Below are 22374 nucleotides of genomic sequence, written 5' to 3' on the forward strand. Positions count from 1 at the left end.
TTTGCCCACTGTGGCACCTCAATTTGGACCAAGCCATATGGATATCAGCCTTGACACTGCTGCAATAGTAACCATTCAGCCTGAACTGCCAGGCTAGGGCCAGATCCTCTCTGAACTGGAACACCAGCAACCCATGACTGGTTTCGGCCTGATTGGTGCTCGTCAGTTTGGTGTAGCTTGGTTCGGGTGGTACAGTGAGCACGGGACCCCCATCTGGTAATCCCATGACACTTAGGGCGGTACATTGAATATACGCATGGTGATGGGAGGAATGTTTGCAATAAGTCTAATCACTGGAAACTGCTCTTGTAACATTCCAACCCATTGTTCGTTTACCCACCATAGCACTTCAGTTTGGACCCTGCCATATGTGTAAGAAATTGGGTTTTTGATTGAGAGGGGTGTGTACCCTACTCAAGCAACAACCATAACCCTTGTCGGGTGAACCACAAAATATATTAACCTGTGCTTAACCCTCGGGAAGCTTACCACAATAGCAGTCAGGCTTAACTTGTAGGCACTGTGTTAAGTGTTTACGCAGCACACAAACAGTAATGAAGTGGAGACGCAAGAAAAATCCCACACCCATTTAGAAAAATAGAGTAAAATGTAATAAATAAATTGACATCAAAATGAATTAAATCCAATTAGTCGAATTAGAGTTATGACTTTTTAAAGTTTTAAGTGAAAAATGGCACCTAAAAGATCAAAGCGCTAACTGCATCTAGAAACACCAACGGTTAAGCTTGACCATAATGGAACACGGTTCAGATATAGGAGTAGGATTTGGCCCGGGCTTGGCTTACCTTCAGACGTAAAAAATATTTTGAAGAAAAGTTCCTGAGAAGGTAAAGTTCAGCTGGGCAATATAGTCGGCGGTGTCAGAGGAGGCGATGAGGTTGCACTGAAGGCTTCTGTGTTTGGACTTAGTCATTTTTTTGAAAGTCTAAAATCTCCAGTGGGACGAAGCTGCAGGCTATAGCCGACTAAGGCTCCACAAGGCCGGATACCCCTTCAGAGAGGAGCTGCGAAATGGGATTTGCTGCTGCGGAGAAGAACATAGCAATAGCACTGCGAAGTCCGTTTAACCGGCGATGCACCCCCATGCGGATCGGCCAGCAGTTGGGTCCTATTCTCCTGTCTGTTCTTAGGACACTTTTAGGTGGAAAGTTTTCTAAGTCCCAAGTTTTAGGGTTAGGCTGGTAAAGCGCCTATTGTCATACGGTTCATACTATTTCAGTAAGACTATGCTTTTGCACAACATATCCTGATGGTGTGCACGGACTCAGTCCCACATAGTTTTGAAGTTGATGTTGTCCAAACGCACAGTCTTACAGAAATAGTGAACCGTACAACACAATAGCACCACTTACAAGGGTCCAGAGGTGGTTGCCGTTACTGTGAAAGGGGTGGGAGTGTTGGAGGGGGGGCAGAATTCACATTAGGTGGAGTCCAGGTGGAGTGATCAAGGTTGTTGGAGCTTGTTGTTTTTTTTCTCCTGAGTTTTATATAGTGCAAACTAAACCCATAGGTATGAGAGCGCTTTACATGCGCACCAGTTAGGTTACAGATGGACGCATTGATTTTTTGTTAGGCACGGGGAGATTAAGTGATTCGCCCAGAATTACCGGATGTTGAGTGTCCACGAGCCCTGTTCCCCAGCGTCAAGGTCGACTGCTCTTGCCGTAAGGCCACATGCTCTCCCCAAGGATGCTGTTCCTGCAGCATAGAACAGGGGGCCAGCCACTTACTCCTTGGAGTCACTCTGGCAGTCTTGAGTTCAAGCAGCAAGGCAGGCTTCAAGCAGCAGGACAGTCTCTGAGGGAACTAGTCAGTTGATGTCAGATGCACTGATAGTTACTGCTTTATAGATGATAGAGGAGGTTTTGGTGTTTTATAAGTAAAACAAAAAAAAGTCAATTCGGAAAAAATTAAGCGAAGTTCGAGCCTGTTTTTTTCTGTCCCTTTGTGTCTAATGAATGCCGGTTTATCTTTTGTGATAGGAAGCCAGATGCTCATTTGTCAGCGTAAATTTCTCCAGGTGAACTATGTCATCAACTTATTTCAGCATGGATTTGCAAACATTTTACATTGGGGTTTACACCGATGCACTTTAAGCGCAGATGTGTGCCTCAATGTGAATGAGTCTTGTTTGCGTTTTCTGTCCTCATGTTCCATCACCACAGGTACTTTTGTTTGTAAACCTTTCTGGTTAACTGATTTTTCAACCCTCATTTGGTTTCATATAAGTTAGAGATTTTATCATTTTATAGGTTGTGGGACCAATACAGTCATTCTAGATAGTGGCATTATTTCCTCTTACATGCCTGTTGGTGTATTGGGGTCTGCTGCTGTAAAATTGATTCTTGTAAGTGTTCTAAAGAGCCCTGACCGACAACCTCCTTAAAGATGTGGTGAGGTGGGTTGGGGTGGCATTGGTGCAAGTACTGCAACAAAGTGATGGTAGGCAGCGATATTCTGTATAATTTAGTACTAGATTTAATGTGCCTAACCAGTTTGTATTTGGAATGAAGCAGTTGTTGAGGTCATGCCTCATCAAACATTTCCATGAATACTCCCAACTCGCGGCTGTCTAAAGCGTGTTTGTTTGAAAAAAATCATGGGGGGCGGGCAAAAATGCTGTCTGCTGAAGTTGAATGCAAACCCGTTGTGGATATTAAAAATAAAAAATTAAAGCCCCATAAATGGCAAAGTAAGCGTAGAGGGAGCAGGAACAAAGGGACATATGCCTGCTAAACGAGAGAAGCATTTACAGTGATGTGGGTAAGGGGTGATGGACAGGAGACTAGAAAGTGGTCTTAAGGATGAAGGAAAGAGTAGTTCTGGATTTTAAGGGTTCCGGTGGGAATGGTTATGGGGAAACTAATGTTAGGGTACCGTTGGATAAATTAAAGAAAACATGTAATAAAACTACTTTTAAAATTAAACACTTTTGGACTTGTCCTAGGTAATAATGAAGAACACAAAATTATTACCTCGACAATTCTCACACTAATGTAGTCGACATCTTAAAAGTCAACTTCACATACGACTCTCCCTATAGAGGATGGACATCTCAAAATGTGGGTAACGTGGTGAGACGGATGACTCCTGTCCCTGCTTTCAGAATTAAAAACTGAACTCTTCCATCAGGCGACGGAGAAGTGTTTCAGATACAGTATTATGGGTGCAGAAGAGGGGGGGAAATGTGACGTGGGACTGCATAGCTTCTGGATTTCCAACCTTGGAAATTGTTGTTTAGTATGCATTAAAAAAAAAAAAAAAAGAGTTCTGATCTGTCCTTGAAAATGAAGCCTTTACCCCTGTATTTCAGTCACACCAGGAGATGGATCACACTTCTGAGAAATGCACTGATTGTTTAATCAGCAGCCACAGGGTGGTGATGTCATCATTGCGAGACGGTGTATACACATGTGCTGGCTGAGGGGCAGATGCTTTATTATTTGTTGAAACACTTCTAACTTCCACACAAAGAAGATTGAAGTTTTCCTCATCCATCTCTATCTATGCACAATACAGGACAGTCTGCACTTCCCCCAATATCTGTATCCCTTCTCCTTACAATCAGTTTATTCTTAAATTGGTTAAATACATCAAAGTTTATGCATTTTAATAAGAGAAAAATATGCCATTCTACAGCTTGCACAGTAAGATAATTTAGAACTCTACAGAAAGGCTGGTTTGTATCTAAAAGTAAATAAACTGCAGAAGGGTTAAGGAGTGTTAATGAGCATTTGTCAGATTGGACACAATTTATTATGCATTTGCAGTGAAATAAATTAAAATGGAAAAAAGGCTTCATATTCTTACAGTATGCAATGGTGCACAAGTGATAAAATGTGAGTTTTGCTTATTCCAACTTGTTTCTACGCTCTTCCTCCTCTCCCTTCCACTTAAGGGAGAACAGCTCTTCAGCCGGGTCTCAATGCTACAGCCCACTGGTTCATTGGTTTGGACCCTGAAGGAACTGTCGGAGGGCACCAAGAACTTCAGCAAGTCGCAGATGATTGGTGAGGGCGGGTTTGGCCATGTTTACAAAGCTACCATGCGCAACACAGATTATGCTGTTAAGAAGTTAAAAAAGGTAATCATGGAAGTGAGGAGTGGGTGGTGGTTTATACAGTGTTTTGGGAAGTTTAAAGAAAGTACAAAATGCATTTTTATAAAATGTTTAATTTACTAAAAATACATTTACTTTTTGTGGGAGCACACTAACTTTTGAAGACTTCTAGGCTCTCAACAGCGAATTGTCCTAACTGTAAGAAACGGAGCATGATTAGACATAACTTTGAAGTTTTGCTAAAGTTCAATAAAGTGGATTCACCTTGCCGTTGAGGAACAAAAGATTCCCTGTGTTGGGAAGGACCTTTGAAATAAAATGATTTGCCAAAGCTGCTACACATGTTATTGTAAAGGAGTGGGACTGAGGTAAACACTTGGTGACAGATAACTCTTTACTTTGTGTCCCCCCAACTCGGATCCAGAGCTCTGCTCCCGGACCTTTTGTTGGTGGCTTTATGCCACCCTCCCCACCCCCTCAAACAGTTTTTCCTTCAAAAGTATGTAAAGGAAATGCTGCCCCCAAGACCACTGGCTTCATACCATGCCGCACCTTCTGGAAACAAGCCAGTTATTGAGCAACTCCATGTTTCTCCCTTATGCCTTCGATCAAAGAACAATTTGTTGTCAAAGACGTGCTCCCTGGTGCATCTGTAGGCCATCAGAAGTGACGCGTGAAGCTGAACACGAGAAACAAGGCCAGTCGCGTTCCAAGTCTCGTGCCTACTCCCAATCCAAGTTCAGTCCCAATCCACGTCGCCATCCTCTGGTAAGTCCATGGTGAAGTTAAAAGACAAGACTAGGCGCAAGCACAAGAAGTTGAGGTGGGAGTGACCACCCTGTTCTTTCCCCATTCACTCCAGGAATAGATTTTGAAGTTCGCATCCATTTAGGTGATCGGACTGCTGCCCCCTTCCCTGGCTGGAGTTGATGCGCCCCGAATTTCCAGGGTCATAGCTTGGCAACCAGTTGAGACCTTCAAGAAGTCGATGCTGCAGCGGTTTATGATGATTTCTGGTCCCGCTGGAGAGCCCTAAGGCTTAAAGGATTAGACGAGTGGCTAGTCTGCCTTCCACAGTCGGGCCTGCCTTGCAGCAACTAGCCCCAGTGGCCTTTGGCCCATCTTCTTAGGTGCGCCAGGCCACATCTCCATACCTTTATCGAAAGCCATGCTGGTTCTAGTTGGTTGGGCGCCATCTTTGGCTCAGGAGGCTTCAGATTTTAATCCAAACCAGACGCAAGTTCTCATCCAGAGCCTAGTTCAGCTAGACTCAGCTGATGTCTCACAGTAAGATTACTAAGGTACAGCTCTTAGTGTGGGAGGATTTGGCACTTGGGAATTTGTCTCAACACCAGAATTACTGATAGCTTGAGGACATGTTTGGTTCAGATTTGGGTGCAATTTAAGAGCTTCATAATGCTTCACATGATGATGAGGAAGAGGCAGATGACTTACTACCTCCTTAACATGCCGATGCTGGTCTGTATTTGGACATTCTCAATACCAGTGACCTTGATACCCCCTGTGAAATGGACCTCGTCGTCCCACTGGGGCCTCCTGCTATAGAAAGCGTCTGTGTTGCTGTAGTGTTCTGCAGATGTCTTTCCTAATGCAGCACCGGACTCTGCAGAGCTTTGTGGTTTAGGCTTCGGCCATCAAGGTGAATGCTTATGTCTTCCTCACTGCCCTTCCTGACAAGGATATGAAGCATATTGAAGCATCTTGCAGCAGGGTTTTCTCCAGCTTGGCTTCTAGGTCTCTCAATGCATTTTGCTTCTATACTCGTGCTCTTTTTGACATTGCTAGCAAGATCTTGACTACCCGCCCCCTTGGAGTTGCCCAGACTGTCCATCATGAACAAGATGTGGCCAAATGAATGTTGCTGGCTGGTCTGGACATCACAGGTTGTGTTAGCTTCATTATGTACACCAGTGTGGCGATTTCCGTCATGCCACAGACTCTTCTGGGATTGTGCAGGCATTGTGCCATTTGGTGGCTCCAGTCTGTTTGGAGACCAGGCTGACTCACAATTAGAGTGGTTGAAAGACAGAAGTGCTGCCGCCTGCTCCTTGGTGTAGCTTGCGGCCTCTACCATGCCTGTTTCTCCAACAGTACTGGAAGTTCTAAGGCTACTCACAGGGACTTGCTGACTGCGTGGAGACGGCCTTCACAGACTGTGCAGCAGCGTGCCCAGCCTTTTTGAGGCTGAAGAGGCCATGGTTGGGCAGAAGCCATGTGGCATGAAACGCCATGTTATTCACATGACTACCCTCTGGTACATAATACGTTTTGTAGAACTGTTTGTCCTCCCTCTCTGTAGTTGTGTCCAGCCTCTTTCTGTAATCCCAGACTCTAACTGACCCCTTTGTAAATATAGCGTATGGTAACTCCTTATACCTTTTCTAGCCTCCCTACCATCTCTTTGCTCATTGGCCAGTTGTTCCATCCTGACATGAGAAAAATGAATTTCTCTTGATAGAAGTCAGTGATGTGAGCTCAGAGGGTTGGCTGCTTGAGTATACAAGCGTCATGAAGACAAACCTGAGCCAGTCCCTGTAGCTGTGTCCATTATGCTGCATTTTCACTTGTGGAGAGAAGGAACTTGAAACAAGGCGCTGTCCGCATGTGTCTTTCTCCCTCCTAGTACAACTAAATGGTACCCACCTTCTAGTGCCTAGTAGAGTTTACCATACCCTACAGGCCTGCCACAAACGTTTGCGGACCGGGCTGAGGGACATGCGCACATGAAAATGCTCATAATGGCATGGCACCCGATGACCGTGCGGTCTTAAGTGCAAATTGAACTAGTCCTGGGTGGCACTGGAATTTGACTGCTGTAGGACATGATAGTTTTCAGTTTATAAGCTGTAATGGGCACAAATAGTGAACATCATCCTGGACTCCCCAATAGAATACTGTTGGGCGAAGGATGGCTTTGAAATGGCTGCTGGCCAAGCAGTCAACTTGCCGCTTATTCAGTTGAAGGCTGTGAAAATAGTGCACGGCATGCCTCAGAGCTCGTCCTTGAGTCTGACCCTGATCAAAATAAATATTTGACATTATGCACAGTTGATTTGAGCTTTCCGTTTCAAATTAATGTGTTATCGTTATGACACATAGCTCATTCTTTCTTGTGAAAATCGCAACAGCAGTGTTACTGCCAGGTTTCAGGAGTGCATGAAGGCAGTGTCTCTGACTGGCTGATAATTCACTCAAATTCAACTCCAATAAACCAGAGTTTGAGGCATGCGTGCTGTAGATACACATGCTATGCAGAAATCTGGCATCTAGTGTTGGGCTCCGATGATTACAAGTTGTTTTTGTTCTAAGAAGGTTGGGTGACTCCATGGGCATCGGCTCCATTGTTAGATATTTTTTTCCCTCAACGGATTCGGATGTTATCTCTCGCGCTCCAGTTCAAGATCTTTTTGGGCTCCCCTCGGTTAGTTAATAGATCCATCTAATCAGCTGTATTGTGTCGATTGAGTAGTTACTCTTGCGTTCTGAGCAAATATCAATTTCCACGTTGGTTTTTTCGACTCTCTCCACGGCCTACAGGCCAAGCCGGCTGGGCCTCTTCAACTTTGATGGATTTTATTGGACCATGCGCTGCTAATGGAGGCCCTGTGGCCTGAAACGCCATGTTATTCACATGACTACCCTCTGGTGCATACTATGTTTTGTAGAACAGTTTGTCCTCCCTCTCTGTAGTTGTGTCCAGCCTCTTTCTGTAATCCCAGACTCTAACATCAGACATTCCAGTCCCAAGGAAATGAACCTTGCAATATGGCTCCTGAAGTCCTAGAATGTGGGTATTTAAACTGACTGCAACAACGCGTGAAAATTATTGAACAGGCTCTTGGGCCTACAACTAGACAATGCTATGCCGCTAAATGGAAACCATTTGTCTTATCCTGTCAGCATCAAAATGTTAACCCATTACAAGCACAAATACAAACAATTCTTTGGTATTTGCTGGATCTTCAAACCTCAGGTCTAGCCTACACTTCAATACGCTTACACTTTGCCGTCATTGCAGCATACTTGCAGAATAGACAACATTGATCTTTGTTCAAAATACCTGTTATTAAAGCATTTATGGAAGGACTTAAAAGCATCATTCCCACTAGACTTCAACCTGCACCAGCATGGAATCTAAACATTGTATTAACAAGGCTCATGGGGCCTCCATTTGAGCCTCTACGTTCTTGCCAAATCCAATATTTGTCTTGGAAAGTTGCTTTTTTAATCGCTATCACTTTACTTAGATGTGTCAGTGAGCTCCAGGCACGAACCTTGGAAGAACCATTGTTCCAAGTTCATAGACAGACCCTCCAGGTTTTCGCGATTTCGCGATTTGCCGCGAAAACGGCACTTTTGTAAAAATGCCGCGATTTTTACTAAAGTGCCCGCGAAATCGGCACTTTTGTAAAAATGGCGGTATTTTTACAGAAGTGCCCGCGAAACCTAAACATTCAGACCCCTTTCAAGGGGATTAAAAGTGCATAGGGGCGAATGGGGCGTTGCCCGACTAGCCTCGGGACGAGGATCGGGCTGGAAGACAAGGGAGATACCACACGCAGTGCAGCAGCCTCAAAGGAAGAAGTGCTCACTGCCCCGTGTGCCGACCAAAAATTGCATATTGTCTGACTCGGTTTTGTTTATTCAAGCCAGGTACGACTCCGAGGACGAGGTCACACTCTCGCCCTCCAGCCTCTCACATGCAGTCATCCCTCCCTGCCACGGTCTGCCGCAGTACAAGTAAGGTAGGCGAACGCCGATAATGCATTAGTAATACGACGTACGCCACTTCTGCGACAGAGTGCCATGACGGACAACTTCTAAAGAATTCCTTAACTCAACCTACCTTGACTGTTCCTTGTCACGCATTTATCAGTGAAAGATTAGCTCATCCTGCGAATACAGGTTCTAATCTAAAGAATATACTTTTGCACTTTGACCGACTGAACTCGATTGAGCAGCCTGACGTGGAATTCGTCAGCAGGGTGAATACAGTTTTTGTGTCATGAGGCAATCACACTCCTCACAGGTGCAATCAAGAGACGCGAGGCGCCTTCATGCACTTCCTGGTATCACTTCAAACTTTGCGGTTTTCATACGTAGGTAATTGGCTCATAGTGTGAAGGGAGTTGGAACAGTCAACTGCTTCCCACAGAGCGCTCTGGACCTATGGAAATCGGTCAGTGCCGTCCAAACACTAATCTTAATCACGTGTCTTTATGTTTAACTGTTTTACAAAGCAATGTTATACGTTTATAAAATAGAACCTGTGTCCAGAGACAGAAATATAATAATGTGGTCACATAGTTTTAATCGGGGGTGCACACGATTATAACTTAGGCAATAACATTTTGTGAAAATTCACCTGCTAAAGTATGTTTGTCGTGTTATTTATTTATTTTAAACTTATTTTAATAGGTGTTTTAAATAAGTCTTCCATGTTCCTGAACTTCACAAGTTTGGAGAAATTGTTAAAGGAACTTTGAAGTTTCACAACACTGTACTCTCCTAGTTGTAGCTTGAAAACTGTATTTATGGAAATCAAACTTCCAGGGGAATTTGTAAACTACTATTTTGTAACTATTTATTTATTTTATTTTATTTTTAGAGTTTTCTATAGCGCGAACTTGAACCGATTAGGTTATCAGAGCGCTTTACATAGCACATGTTACATTTATCAGTTTACATAGAATCAGTTACGTTGCACATTTCAGTAACTTGAACCGATTAGGTTGTCAAAGCGCTTTAAATAAGACAGCATTCGATGTCCAGTGCCCTCCTCCGCCGTGTAGCGGGGGACCACTTCCAGCCCTCCGAAGTCGTCGAGCTGTCGGGACTAGGCTCCTGGAATGTCCAGTGCCCTCCTCCGCCGTGTAGCGGGGGACCTTTCCAGCCCTTCAAAGTCGTCGAACTGTCGGGACTAGGCTCCTGGAATTTCAGCTGTCCCTTTACAACTACTTTGTTTGAAGTCATGATGGCAGTCTCAGTCCCAGCAGCCACCAAGTGAGCTCTCTGTCTCCAAGTTTCTCTCCGCGCTTGGTGCTAGTTCCTCAAGGCCATAAGTAACCCCAACACAGTTTTTTCCATCTAAGTTCTTCTGCGTGGGAATAACAGGAGACTGCAGTTCATACGAAATAAACAACCGGATAATCCGGCACTGGCAGTGGCTCCAAGCTGGCAACAGGTCGGGAGGCAGGTCACTAGATCAATAGGGGGCCACAGGATTAGCAGGGGGCCGGGGAAAAGTTGGGGCGATCCAGTGGAAGCGGCGATCGCCATCAGCAGTCGCCTCCGGCCGCCATCTTAGAGTCAGGCAGGCAACGTGTGTTTATTATGTCCTTGCAGCAGAGAGAGAAATTCCCTTTAGCTTTGTCCCTGCGCGTGGTCCGCTGCTCACCTCTATCCCGATGGTGCTGTACACCCCCAGATATTCAGGATCGGCTCCGTCGGCCGTTTTCAACACTGGGCGCCATCTTGGAGTCAGGCAATTGTTGCCGATCGGGGGCTATTTCGTGCTTCAATGCGGAGTTGGGGGCAGCAATCGACTCCCCAGCTCCCAGATCGCCGCTGATGGATGGGTGGCGTCACGACCATGCTCGGTGAGACTGCGGGCTGAGATCGCGGGGCTGTGGGGTGGCGAGGCAGAGATCCGGACAGCCAAGATGGCGGGCCGTCACCGATCGCCGCCACCAGTCTCCTTGTGTGCCCTCCAGGACTCGCGTCAGGGAAAGGCACTGTCGGAGTGCCGCCACTCCTCTGCTGTGTCCGCAGACAAATGTCCCCGTGCCACTCCTGGCGCACAGCTCGAGGCACCGGACCGGACTCCCAGAGCCCCGGCGGGCGCCATCTTGCCACCGGGAGCATGCAGTGCAACTCTCCCCGTTCTGCTGTGGGGAGCGCACCCAGGCATGATTTCGCGGCATCTCCCAGCGCTGCATGCACTCCGTCACCCGGCCGATGTCAATATAGGTCGGGGCGAAGCTAGGAAGCGGGCGGCATGAGAGCCCGATCGCGGAGCCTCAGCAGGGCACGTCTGCCTGCTGAGGCTCCTCCTCCACTATATGGCAAAAAGTATTTGCCTGGCAGACGTGTGTGTGTTGGGTGAATTTTGGCTGCCGAAAGGAGGCGACAGGCATGGTTTCTGTTTGGCAGAAGTCAGTTGAACCCACCCGAGCGCCGAGCCCCCCTCCCCCCCGCCCCCCCACCTCCCCCCACTCCCACCACCGGGCACTCAACTCTGACGACCCCCACGCCTCACCACCTTCAAATCTCACCAGCCTCCCCTGGACCCCCCTACATGTGTAGGAGACCCACTGCAAGTATCTGCATTCACACTTGGAGTTTGGCACTAGTTTCAATCCCGTGGAAGACAAATAATGTTTTTACAGCTTTTTGTTAAATTGTAGCAATAAACAGACAGCACATGGAATGAAAGCATGCTTTAATGCCGGACACAATTATTACCGCGCCTTTAGATTCACAGACTTTAAAAATATGCTTGCTTTCATTTGCTAGCGAGATTAAGTAAAAGCAGTGTGGGCCATGTACTGCGCAGGAAAACACTTCCACTGAAGGGTGAACAAAGATGGTCCTGCAGCCCCGCACGGTGAGCTAAGTAGCAGGGAGAGAAAGGCTAGGACATTGTTGAGGGTATTATCAAGTTCACTCTCCTGGCTCCCGGATGGGCCCTTGTCTTTAGACATGCACTGCCCGGGGCCCCAAGGGGCGCTAGGAGGGCTCAGTGTCCGCAGACAGCAGTAGCTTTAGAGAGTTCAAGGGCATCAGTGACCCGGCGGCACAGGGGTCAGTCGCACTACAGACCAACACACACAGGCATCAAACACACAGACCACAAACACACACAGACCACAAACACACCAGGAACCAACATACACAGACCACAAACACAAAAAACTAAGATATCTGTGTTTGTTGTAAGAAAAACCGCCAAATAAAATGCCACTAAATTGCCGCTAAATTTCCATATTTGTGCCGCTAAATTTCCATTTTTGTGCCGCTAAATTTCCATATTTGTGCCGCTAAATTTCCATTTTTGTGCCGCTAAATTTGCTAATCCATGCCGCTATATCCTGGGGGGTCTGCATAGAGATAAGGTAGTGCTCGGAACAAACCCAAAGTTCCTTCCTAAAGTAGTTTCACCTTTTTACAGGAATCAGTCAATTTGTACCTGTTTTCTTCCCACAACCTGACTCTGTTGCAGAAAGAGCTCTACATACTTTAGATGTTAATAGAGCTTTAATGTTTTATAGTGACAGGACTAAAACATTTAGAAACACTAAGCAATTATTCATTGCTTTTTCACCTCCTCACATTGGAAATGCTTTTAGTAAAACTGGGATTTCAAGATGGATAGTAAAATGCATTCAAACTTGCTATGCTAAAGCTAGGACTTTTACCTGTTCCCCCCCTAAAGCTCACTCAACTCATACAATAGGGGCTTCTATGGCATTTTTAGGGAACATTCCCATTGCTGACATTTGTAAAGCAGTGACATGGCCCGAACCACACACCTTTACAAGACGTTACTGTGGTTTTGTACTAGCACGTCAACAAACGTTGGCCAAGCAGTACTACAGACTCTTTCAAACAACTGCAACCCCCACAGGCTAGCCCCCGCTTAGGGAGGAAGACTGCTTTACAGTCTATGCACAGCATGTGTATCTACAGCACACATGCCTTGAATGGATTATATTAATTAACCTATCGGTATATGTTCTTGGCATGTAGTGCTGTAGATTCACATGCTCCTGCCCTCTTCCAATTGCTTTAAGAACATCTGCTGCACGTGCCACACTTCATTGGCTACCTATGGATTAGTGTATTTTGTGTAAGGCAGCATGTTTAATTGTTCATGCCTTTCACAAGTTGGTCCCAATCTGTCTGCAATATAAATTCAAGCATAACGTCCCTGTCTGACAACTGCGCTCCTCCAACACCCTCCCTCCTATTGGTGGTTCCAAAGTTCTGACCTGGTAGATTGGACAGTTGTTCTTTCTCTGTCTTGTTGCACATGCTACCTTTTAGCCTTTTTTTTTAAAATTATTAATGCGACCATGTAGCCTGTGCTCTATTTCACAATTGCTACCTTTTGGGACGGTACTAAAATAATGGCAATCCGCTCTTTAAACAATCTAGCTTCTTTGTGTATCACAGCGCCAGGACACCCTTGGGTAACAGTGCACTTAACGAGTCATTAAAATTCACATTCTCTGATGTCATTGGTCATAGGTCATTGATGGGGTCAGTAGATATGAGTTAAGATCATTCATCGCCAAATCACATTCTGATTGGATGCTGAAACAAGTGTTGTCTGCTTAATGGCGCTTGTGAAATTACCTGCTCTGGCTGCAGCTGGATTATTATCCTCCTATCCATCTAATAGAAGGAGACATCATTCGAAATCTATGGTCTCTAGTGCATGAACAAAATGCCCTCCCGGGCATCCTTGAGAGGAGGAAGCATCACCCCAAACTGAATTTATAATGAAACACCGAAAAACCCTATCAAACGTTATGGAACATAAGCAAGCATTGTTCTGCATCCATTATCCTTTGTGGAAGAACGGAGTGCTTGCCGGTCAGGCATCAGCAACCCAAAGGAAGTAGCATTCTGAAAACCAGATCTAATCAGTTTATGGCAGCTCCTATTTCTAATCTGAGAGTAGTCATGTCACCCTTCTGCACTGCTGCGGCAACTCTTAGGATTCATACATAGAGTGTATAGGTAGCGTGCTTAATCTTTTGTTTATTTTGTACAAAGTCGTTTTTTAAATGTTGTGAACCACGTATAAAAAGAATGAGAACACCAAAAACTATTTTTAAACAAAAAATTGCTAACTATCTGTTTGAAAAAATGTTGAAAGAATACATTTAAAACTGGTTTGTGTTTGACTAAATAAAGGTTCTCTGTGTGTTCTAATGCAGGACGCAGAGCTGGAGTGGAGCACTGTGAAGCAGAGCTTTCTCACCGAGGTTGAGAAACTATCTGGGTGAGTCTGGGAAGAAGGTTTAAAAAAAACTCTGTAAAGCTATGGGGGAAAGGAGGAGAAATTGTGGGCAAAGCATGTGGCGAAAGAGGCATCTTTTTGTGTAAGGCATAGGGAGAAGCAGAAAAAATCTGTAAAGCACTAAAGGTATTGAGAATCTATGAACAGTGTATATGGGAGAGCACAAACCTTTGGGTGAGGCATAGAAGAAAAATGAGACACTCCCTGGCCAGGCACTCTGAAAAGAGAGGAGAAACCTTGTAGGGATGTCTGGAATGGATGGAAAGGAAAGGGAAGCAAAACACTGGGCAAGGCACAGAGAGGAGCAAAGAGAATCTCTCTAGGCACGGGTAAAGAGTAGGAAGAAGGGAAAAGACACACTGTGCAATGCATGGGGAGAAAAAAGGAGATCTCTCTAGGATTGGGTAAGCAATGGGAAGAAGGGATAGGAAACTAGGGATACGCAAGGAATGGGGAGAAGAAACTCTAGGTATAGGGATGGGAAGAAGGGAGGACAAACTCTAGGGATAGGCAAGGAATGGGAAGAAGGGAGGAGAAACTCCAGGGATAGGCAAGGAATGGGAGGAGAAACTCTAGGGATGGGTAAGGAATGGGAAGAAGGGAGAAGACACACTGTGCAATGCATGGGGAGAAAAAAGGAGATCTCTCTAGGATTGGGTAATCAATGGGAAGAAGGGAGAGGAAACTAGGGATAGGCAAGGAATGGGAAGAAGGGAGAAGAAACTCTAGGGATGGGAAGACGGGAGGAGAAACTCTAGGGATGGGAAGAAGGGAGGAGAAACTCTAGGGATAGGCAAGGAATGGGAGGAGAAACTCTAGGGATAGGCAAGGAATGGGAAGAAGGGAGGAGAAACTCCAGGGATGGGTAAGGAATGGGAGGAGAAACTCTAGGGATGGGTAAGGAATGGGAGGGGAAACTCTAGGGATGGGTAAGGAATGGGAGGGGAAACTCTAGGGATGGGTAAGGAATGGGAAGAAAGGGAGGAGACACACTGGGCAATGCATGGGGGGTAAACCCTCTTGGGATGAGTAAGGAATGGGAAGAAGGCGGGAGAAACCCCGGAAAGGGCATGGGGAGGAAGAATGCGAAACCCTCTTGGGCAGCGCTTTTCAATCTTTTTTAAAGCACTACCCATTTTAGAATGATAGATTTTCACCATCCACCTATCTTGATGGACTTGAAGTGGGTTTTTAAAAAAAATGATATGTAGCTAAAGCATTGTGTGGTAGCGCACTGTCATTCAGAGACTAGACATTTTTCATTGAAACGGCCACTGCTGATAAAACTATAAAATTATATTGCACACAAATGATTATGCATGGAAATTGTTCTTTAGTGAATGTTTATCATTTGTGCATCACCAAGTAATGTGACTTGATTTGTTTTCATCCGGTTAAAATCTTTGTTTCCCTCCCACTTAAGAGCTGCTTCATTTTTGCTTTCCTAACTGCTGAATGTGTACAGTTCATTTACAGTATTTACATTTTGTTGTGTGTTGCAAACTAATGCCATCCTACAACCTTACTTCCTACACTTCATATACCTCCGCAAGATTATCACACAATTCACTTTACTTATCTTTCTCTGACTGTAAAGTGAGAGGAGATTAGAAGTACCAATCCCCGCATTTAAAAAACAAACTAAGCAGCAATTATTGCAAGAGATAGCCTGACATTTGACCTCTCTCTCATAGAAGCTCAGCAAATGTGACAGGATAAATGCAGAATTTAAAGGCATCTTATTTGGTGCTTGGACTTTCGCGACCCAACAGTGGGTCGAGACCCCAAGTTTGGGAAACACCGCTCTAGGGATGGGTAAGGAATGAGAAAATGGAGGAAAAGCACTGGACAACGCATGGGGAGAAGGAAGGAGAAACCCTCCAGGGATGGGGAAGGAATGGGAAGGAGGGAGGAAAACACCAAGCATCGCATAGGGTGAAAGGGAGAGAAACCTGACATGTGGAGAAAAGAGGAGAAACCCTCAAGTGAAGACCTGTGGAGATGCTGAGAACCAGTATGGGTATGTCATTGACATATTGGAAGAGAGACTGTCTGGGTGAAGCATTGGGTGAATGGAGAACAAATTTAGGGTAATGCTTCTGGAGAAGTAGTTGAAGTGGCACGTGGAGTATGGCGGAGTTGTGTAAGGCATGAAGAGTACAGTGAAAAATAATCGAAGTAAAGCTAACTTGCAAAGACCTAGGGAGAAAAAAATACTCCATATAGAAGAATCCGAGTTAAAAATGGAAAGAAGAGACACTGAGTTTGGCTGTGTTTATCAGGTGCTTCTGGGCTCATCTGTCGGAGTTTTCAGTCAACAAGTGACAGTGGGTGCGGCCCTCAAAGAGATGGACTATGGAGTAGTCAAAGTGTACCCTAATGTACATTTTGAATATAGTAGCCCGCAGAAATTGACAACACTTGTGTTGTATTTTTCTGTAGAAATCTGGTAAGAAAGCACATAAGCTGGCCAAGAAGTGGCTTTGGTGACTTCAGCGTCTCTATAGCCGCAAGTAGAGGTAGCTGGAAAAGATCAATGGTTTGCAGGAAAATGAATGAAGACTATTTTATAGCTGGGGTTTCTGCTTTTCAATTAAAACCGATTATAACTGATAAAACAATACCAGAGGGAACGTTTCCTTTTCAGTAGAAACTGGGAAACACTGGATTTTGCTACGCTTTTACTGCTTTAGTGCACTATGGATTCAAAACAGTAGAAGTGCAGTCTCTACCTCTAAGCAATTTTCTCTGATGGATGCTCCTGCTAGGAACAATGTGGTCAGTGGTAAGCCACGTATTAGTCCATTTCCACCATCCGCAAAGAACCTGGAGCCTACTTTCATTTCTATTGGGGAGCTTGGCTCTACTAAAATGGCTTTAGCTCCCTGTTCAGTGCCTAATACTGTGTAGTGGCCAGCACGTTTGCAGCTCAATCCTGAACAGGGTCTCGGTAAGTGTAAGCGAAACATTTTCTCGCTCTCCTTCACTGAGAGCAGCACTAAGTTTGCTCTCTGGAAACTCCTGTGCCATGATTGTGACCGCAAATATCACTGTGCATATGGACGCCCCTAGAATCCGTGTCCTGTACTCAATACACCTGTTCTTATTTATATATGGTGATGGCCTCAGAAATATGCCTCAAGGAGCTGTATTTGCTCATATAGCAGGAAAAGGCCCATATGAGGAATCTCAGCGGCCAAGCTGAAGCCCAGAAGGTTCTGCTCTGGTTTGTGCCGATACAGAGCTGCCCACAGCACATACGTACAAAATCTATGTTATTGTAGGAGCTACAGACCGTGCTGGTCCAATCATGAAGAGACCGCCTTAGCTCTCTGTTTCTAAATGTGTGCTGCAGACAGCACTGTTTGAGAGGAAACATGCAGGAACCAGTTCTGAGCCTGCTTACAGGAGTAGAACATGGCCTTGATACCACCAAAGTTAAAATGACATTCCTTCTGCCTCCATGTCAAAATGAAGCTTGGAACCAAATCACGTGTTCAAACTAAGGGGCCATATTTAATGTAATCTAGAGCTGTGCTCGTTCTTTTCACCAACATGGTTATTGTCCAAACGCAAGAAAACTGGAAGCCGCACAGTCCTGTATTGCTTTAGAATTGACAAAGGCCCACTGGTGGTAAAAATCATTTCTTAGTGGTCCTGTGCGGGCTTTCAAATTAACACAAAATCCCATACACGTGACACAGTAACATAAAGTAAATGTCACTCCTGGTGTGAACTGCACTGGCAAACGATTCGAAGGAATCCTGCAAGTCGTTCCGCTTCTTTACTACCTCAGCTGGTTCTTTATACAGCAGAACAGTTTACTATGGAGGTGGAGAAGTGTGGCTCAATGGTTAGAGCTATTTACAACAAGGGGTGGTGAGGGACAGAGTCTCTGAATTAAGCAGAATACTCTCACCCAGTCAAGAGATCAGGGCTAGATCCAACACCGTTTTTTAGCTCATTGCACCATCCCAGTTTCAGAACCTGGCTGTATGCAAATTAGTCTGTTCCTGTCCCAGTGCATGATGGGAACAGGGCAAACCAAACTACAAAAGCCAATTCTTACACTGGGAAGGAAACAAGCTTCCGGGGACCGGTTTCTGGCATTACAGCCGTCTTCGGCCCGGCTTGCTTGAATCCTGATGGTGCAATGAGCAAGGGACTCATGTCTGAGTAAAAAAAAAAAAAAAAAAAACGGTGATGGATCAAGCCCTGATCTTTGGACTGGGTAAGAGTGGTCTGCTTAATTCAGGCACTCTGTTCATCACCACCCCCTTTTCTGAATCATTTTGTCCACCATAAGCGTGGAAGGGTATACTCAGATGTGAGTCCCTTGCTCATTGCACCATCAGGATTCAAGCAAGCTGGGCCGACGACGCCTGAAATGGCAGAAACCGGTCCCCGGAAGCTTGTTTCCTTCCCAGTACAAGAATTGGCTTGGTAGTTTGGTTTGCCCTGTTCCCATCATGCACTGGGACAGGAACAGACTAATTTGCATATAGCCAAGTTCTGAGCTGGGATGGTGCAGTGAGCTAAAAAACGGTGATGGATCAAGCCCTGATCTTTGGACTGGGTAAGAGTGGTCTGATTAATTCAGGCACTCTGTTCATCACCACCCCCTTTTCTGAATCAATGGTTAGAGCGGCAGACCCTGATGCAGAGGTCTGGCCCGGGACCAGGGTTCAATTCCCGCCTCGGCGGGTCTTGGGCTCAAAATTCCACGGACCTGATAATTCTCGCCGCGGTGCCTATTCCAATCATGGAGTCCCACTCTGCAACTCTGGGCAATAGCTTGCTTAATCTCTACAACCTCCCCACAACGCTAAGGATGCCTGGCTTCACCTTGGGGGTGCCTAGGAGTGGACACCTCACAGGGAAATCCAGGATGGGTTCCACAGCGGTATTCGTACAAGCGCCCTGAGACCCTTGCGGGTGAGTAGTGCGCTATACAAGTATCAATTTACATTTACATTTACTATCAGTAGAGACCATGTAACTATCATCATGCACGTTCATTTCTGAGCAGACGACATCCCTCTGACCATGTAGAGCAGTGTTAGGCTCAGAATACCACATCAATTCGCCCAGTCCTTCCTTGGTAGCTTGAGTTGAGACAAAGAACAGGACAGTGTGACACTAATTTGCAATAACAGAGCACCGCACCGGTAGAAAATCTTCATTCCGTCAATCTTTGTTGAGTGGAGCAGCAGGAAGGTATGTTAAATGCTCACCTAACCTTTTATCAACTGCAAAAAAATCTTAATGATTTGCAATCCTATGAGCGTTGATGCTCGTCCTGGACATGGGGTGACTCTGGACTGCTAGAGAGAGGGGTTTGAGTGCTTTGAAAGGAGACCGGCAGGGAGGTGAGGCAAATAATGAAAAGTTACTTGGAAGAGGAAAACTTGCACACAAAAAAAGGGACGTAGAAGCAGGATGGAAGTAAACACATTAAAAAATGAAACCAACATCCTTAAAAGTACTGAAAAAACCTCATGCCTATGGTATTTTATGGGACAAAAAAGAGTGAGCTCTAATAACCACAGATTTTCCCAGTTTTTGACATTGAAAAACATTGAGAAAACCCACCAGAATTCACTGCAAATTGAAACTGGAAATGGGGAAGAAGAAGGTATTACCCTAGGGATGTGGTTAAAGGTGGATGTGTGGTGATGACGTTAGTGTGAGCGTGGGAAGATTATTTACAACAAGGGGTGGTGATGGACAGAGTCTCTGAATTAAGCAGAGTACTCTCACCCAGTCAAGAGATCAGGGCTAGATCCAACACCGTTTTTTAGCTCATTGCACCATCCCAGTTTCAGAACCTGGCTGTATGCAAATTAGTCTGTCCCTGGCCCAGTGCATCATGGGAACAGGGCAGACCAGACTACATAAGCCAATTCTTACACTGGGAAGGAAACAAGCTTCCGGGGACCGGTTTCTGGCATTTCAGCCGTCTTCGGCCCGGCTTGCTTGAATCCTGATGGTGCAATGAGCAAGGGACTCACATCTGAGTATACCCTTACACGCTTAGGGTGGACAAAATTATTTACAACAAGGGGTGGTGATGGACAGAGTCTCTGAATTAAGCAGAGTACTCTCACCCAGTCAAGAGATCAGGGCTAGATCCAACACCGTTTTTTAGCTCATTGCACCATCCCAGTTTTCTGTATCGTTTTTGGCCACTATAGGTGTGGCAGGGTATACTCAGACATGAGTCCCTTTCTCACTGCTCCATCAGGATTCAAGCAAGCCGGGCCAAAGAGGCTGAAATGCCAGAAACCGGTCCCCGGTAGGTTGTCTCCTTTCTGGTGAAGAATTGGCTTGGTAGTTTGGTCTGCCCTGTTCCCATGATGCACTGGGCCAGGGACAGACTAATTTGCATATAGCCAGGTTCTGAGCTGGGATGGGGCAGTGAGATAAATAACGGTGATGGATCAAGCCTTGATCTTTGGACTGGGTAAGAGTGGTCTGCTTAATTCAGACACTCTGTTCATCACCACCCCCTTTTCTGTATCGTGGGAAGATTAGGCAGGGGTGTTTCTGCGTAGTAATGATGTGAATATATTGCATTTTTTGTAGTAATAAAACTTTATTTTTCCATTTATACACCTTTAAACATTACAGTAGCCGTGTTTGTAGCATCTTGCCGTACATAATCGGAGGAAACATTCAAAGAGATAAAGAGAAAGCAACATTAAATGAAATGTATAGCATTTATTATTCCATACCCCGTCCATGATCACATGCACAACATTATGACGTCTGTGATTAAAGGATGCGAATATGATTTTCACATCAAAGAGCTCATGGTAGAGAAAGGGCTTTTCATGAGTCTTCTCCACCATAGGCGCAGTGCCTTCTCCACCCAGGCCCCCCGCTGCCTTCTCCACCCAGGCCCCCCGCTGCCTTCCCCACCCAGGCCCCCCGCTGCCTTCCCCACCCAGGCCCCCCGCTGCCTTCCCCACCCAGGCCCCCGCTGCCTTCTCCACCCAAGGCCCCCCGCTGCCTTCTCCACCCAAGGCCCCCCGCTGCCTTCTCCACCCAGGCCCCCCGCTGCCTTCTCCACCCAGGCCCCCCGCTGCCTTCTCCACCCAGGCCCATCTCTGCCTTCTCCACCCAGGCCCGCTGCTTTCGCCACCCAGGCCCCCGCTGCTTTCTCCACCCAGGCCCCCGCTGCTTTCTCCACCCAGGCCCCCCGCTGCTTTCTCCACCCAGGCCCCCCGCTGCCTTCCCCACCCAGGCCCCCCGCTGCCTTCCCCACCCAGGCCCCCCGCTGCCTTCTCCACCCAGGCCCCCCGCTGCCTTCTCCACCCAGGCCCCCCGCTGCCTTCTCCACCCAGGCCCCCCGCTGCCTTCTCCACCCAGGGCCCCCGCTGCCTTCTCCACCCAGGGCCCCCGCTGCCTTCTCCACCCAGGCCCATCTCTGCCTTCTCCACCCAGGCCCTGGCCGCCTTCTCCACCCAGGCCCGCTGCTTTCGCCACCCAGGCCCCCGCTGCTTTCTCCACCCAGGCCCCCGCTGCTTTCTCCACCCAGGCCCCCCGCTGCCTTCCCCACCCAGGCCCCCCGCTGCCTTCCCCACCCAGGCCCCCCGCTGCCTTCCCCACCCAGGACCCCCGCTGCCTTCTCCACCCAGGCCCCCCGCTGCCTTCTCCACCCAGGCCCCTCGCTGCCTTCTCCACCCAGGCCCCCCGCTGCCTTCTCCACCCAGGGCCCCCGCTGCCTTCTCCACCCAGGCCCCCCGCTGCCTTCTCCACCCAGGCCCATCTCTGCCTTCTCCACCCAGGCCCTGGCCGCCTTCTCCACCCAGGCCCGCTGCTTTCGCCACCCAGGCCCCCGCTGCTTTCTCCACCCAGGCCCCCGCTGCTTTCTCCACCCAGGCCCCCGCTGCTTTCTCCACCCAGGCCCCCGCTGCTTTCTCCACCCAGGCCCCCGCTGCTTTCTCCACCCAGGCCCCCGCTGCTTTCTCCACCCAGGCCCCCGCTGCTTTCTCCACCCAGGCCCCCGCTGCTTTCTCCACCCAGGCCCCCCACTGCCTTCTCCACCCAGGCCCTGGCTGCCTTCTCCACCCAGGCCCTGGCTGCCTTCTCCACCAAGGCCCCGGCCGCCTTCTCCACCCAGGACCCGGCCGCCTTCTCCACCCAGGCCCCTGTTCCTCCTGCATCTCACCCTGAAAGTGTGAATAGACTTTTCAAGCCATGTCCCAGCCTGGACTCCTTTGTGCGGGGATGGACAGAGATA

The 22374-nt window shown here is 47.0% G+C and overlaps 1 protein-coding gene across 2 annotated transcripts in view; it reads left to right on the top strand.

The window, feature by feature from the left end:
• IRAK1 (interleukin 1 receptor associated kinase 1) overlaps positions 1 to 22374 on the top strand; it is a 217993-nt gene that overhangs the window by 138605 nt on the left and 57014 nt on the right. For both annotated transcript variants that reach the window (XM_078664608.1, XM_078664609.1), the window contains exons 5-6: positions 3920 to 4105; positions 14047 to 14111. In XM_078664608.1, the coding sequence (XP_078520734.1) occupies positions 3920 to 4105; positions 14047 to 14111 (251 nt within the window). The remainder of the gene's footprint in view (positions 1 to 3919; positions 4106 to 14046; positions 14112 to 22374) is intronic.

The sequence above is a fragment of the Lissotriton helveticus genome, chromosome 10 (assembly GCF_964261635.1).
Source record: "Lissotriton helveticus chromosome 10, aLisHel1.1, whole genome shotgun sequence".
Taxonomy (NCBI): domain Eukaryota; kingdom Metazoa; phylum Chordata; class Amphibia; order Caudata; family Salamandridae; genus Lissotriton; species Lissotriton helveticus.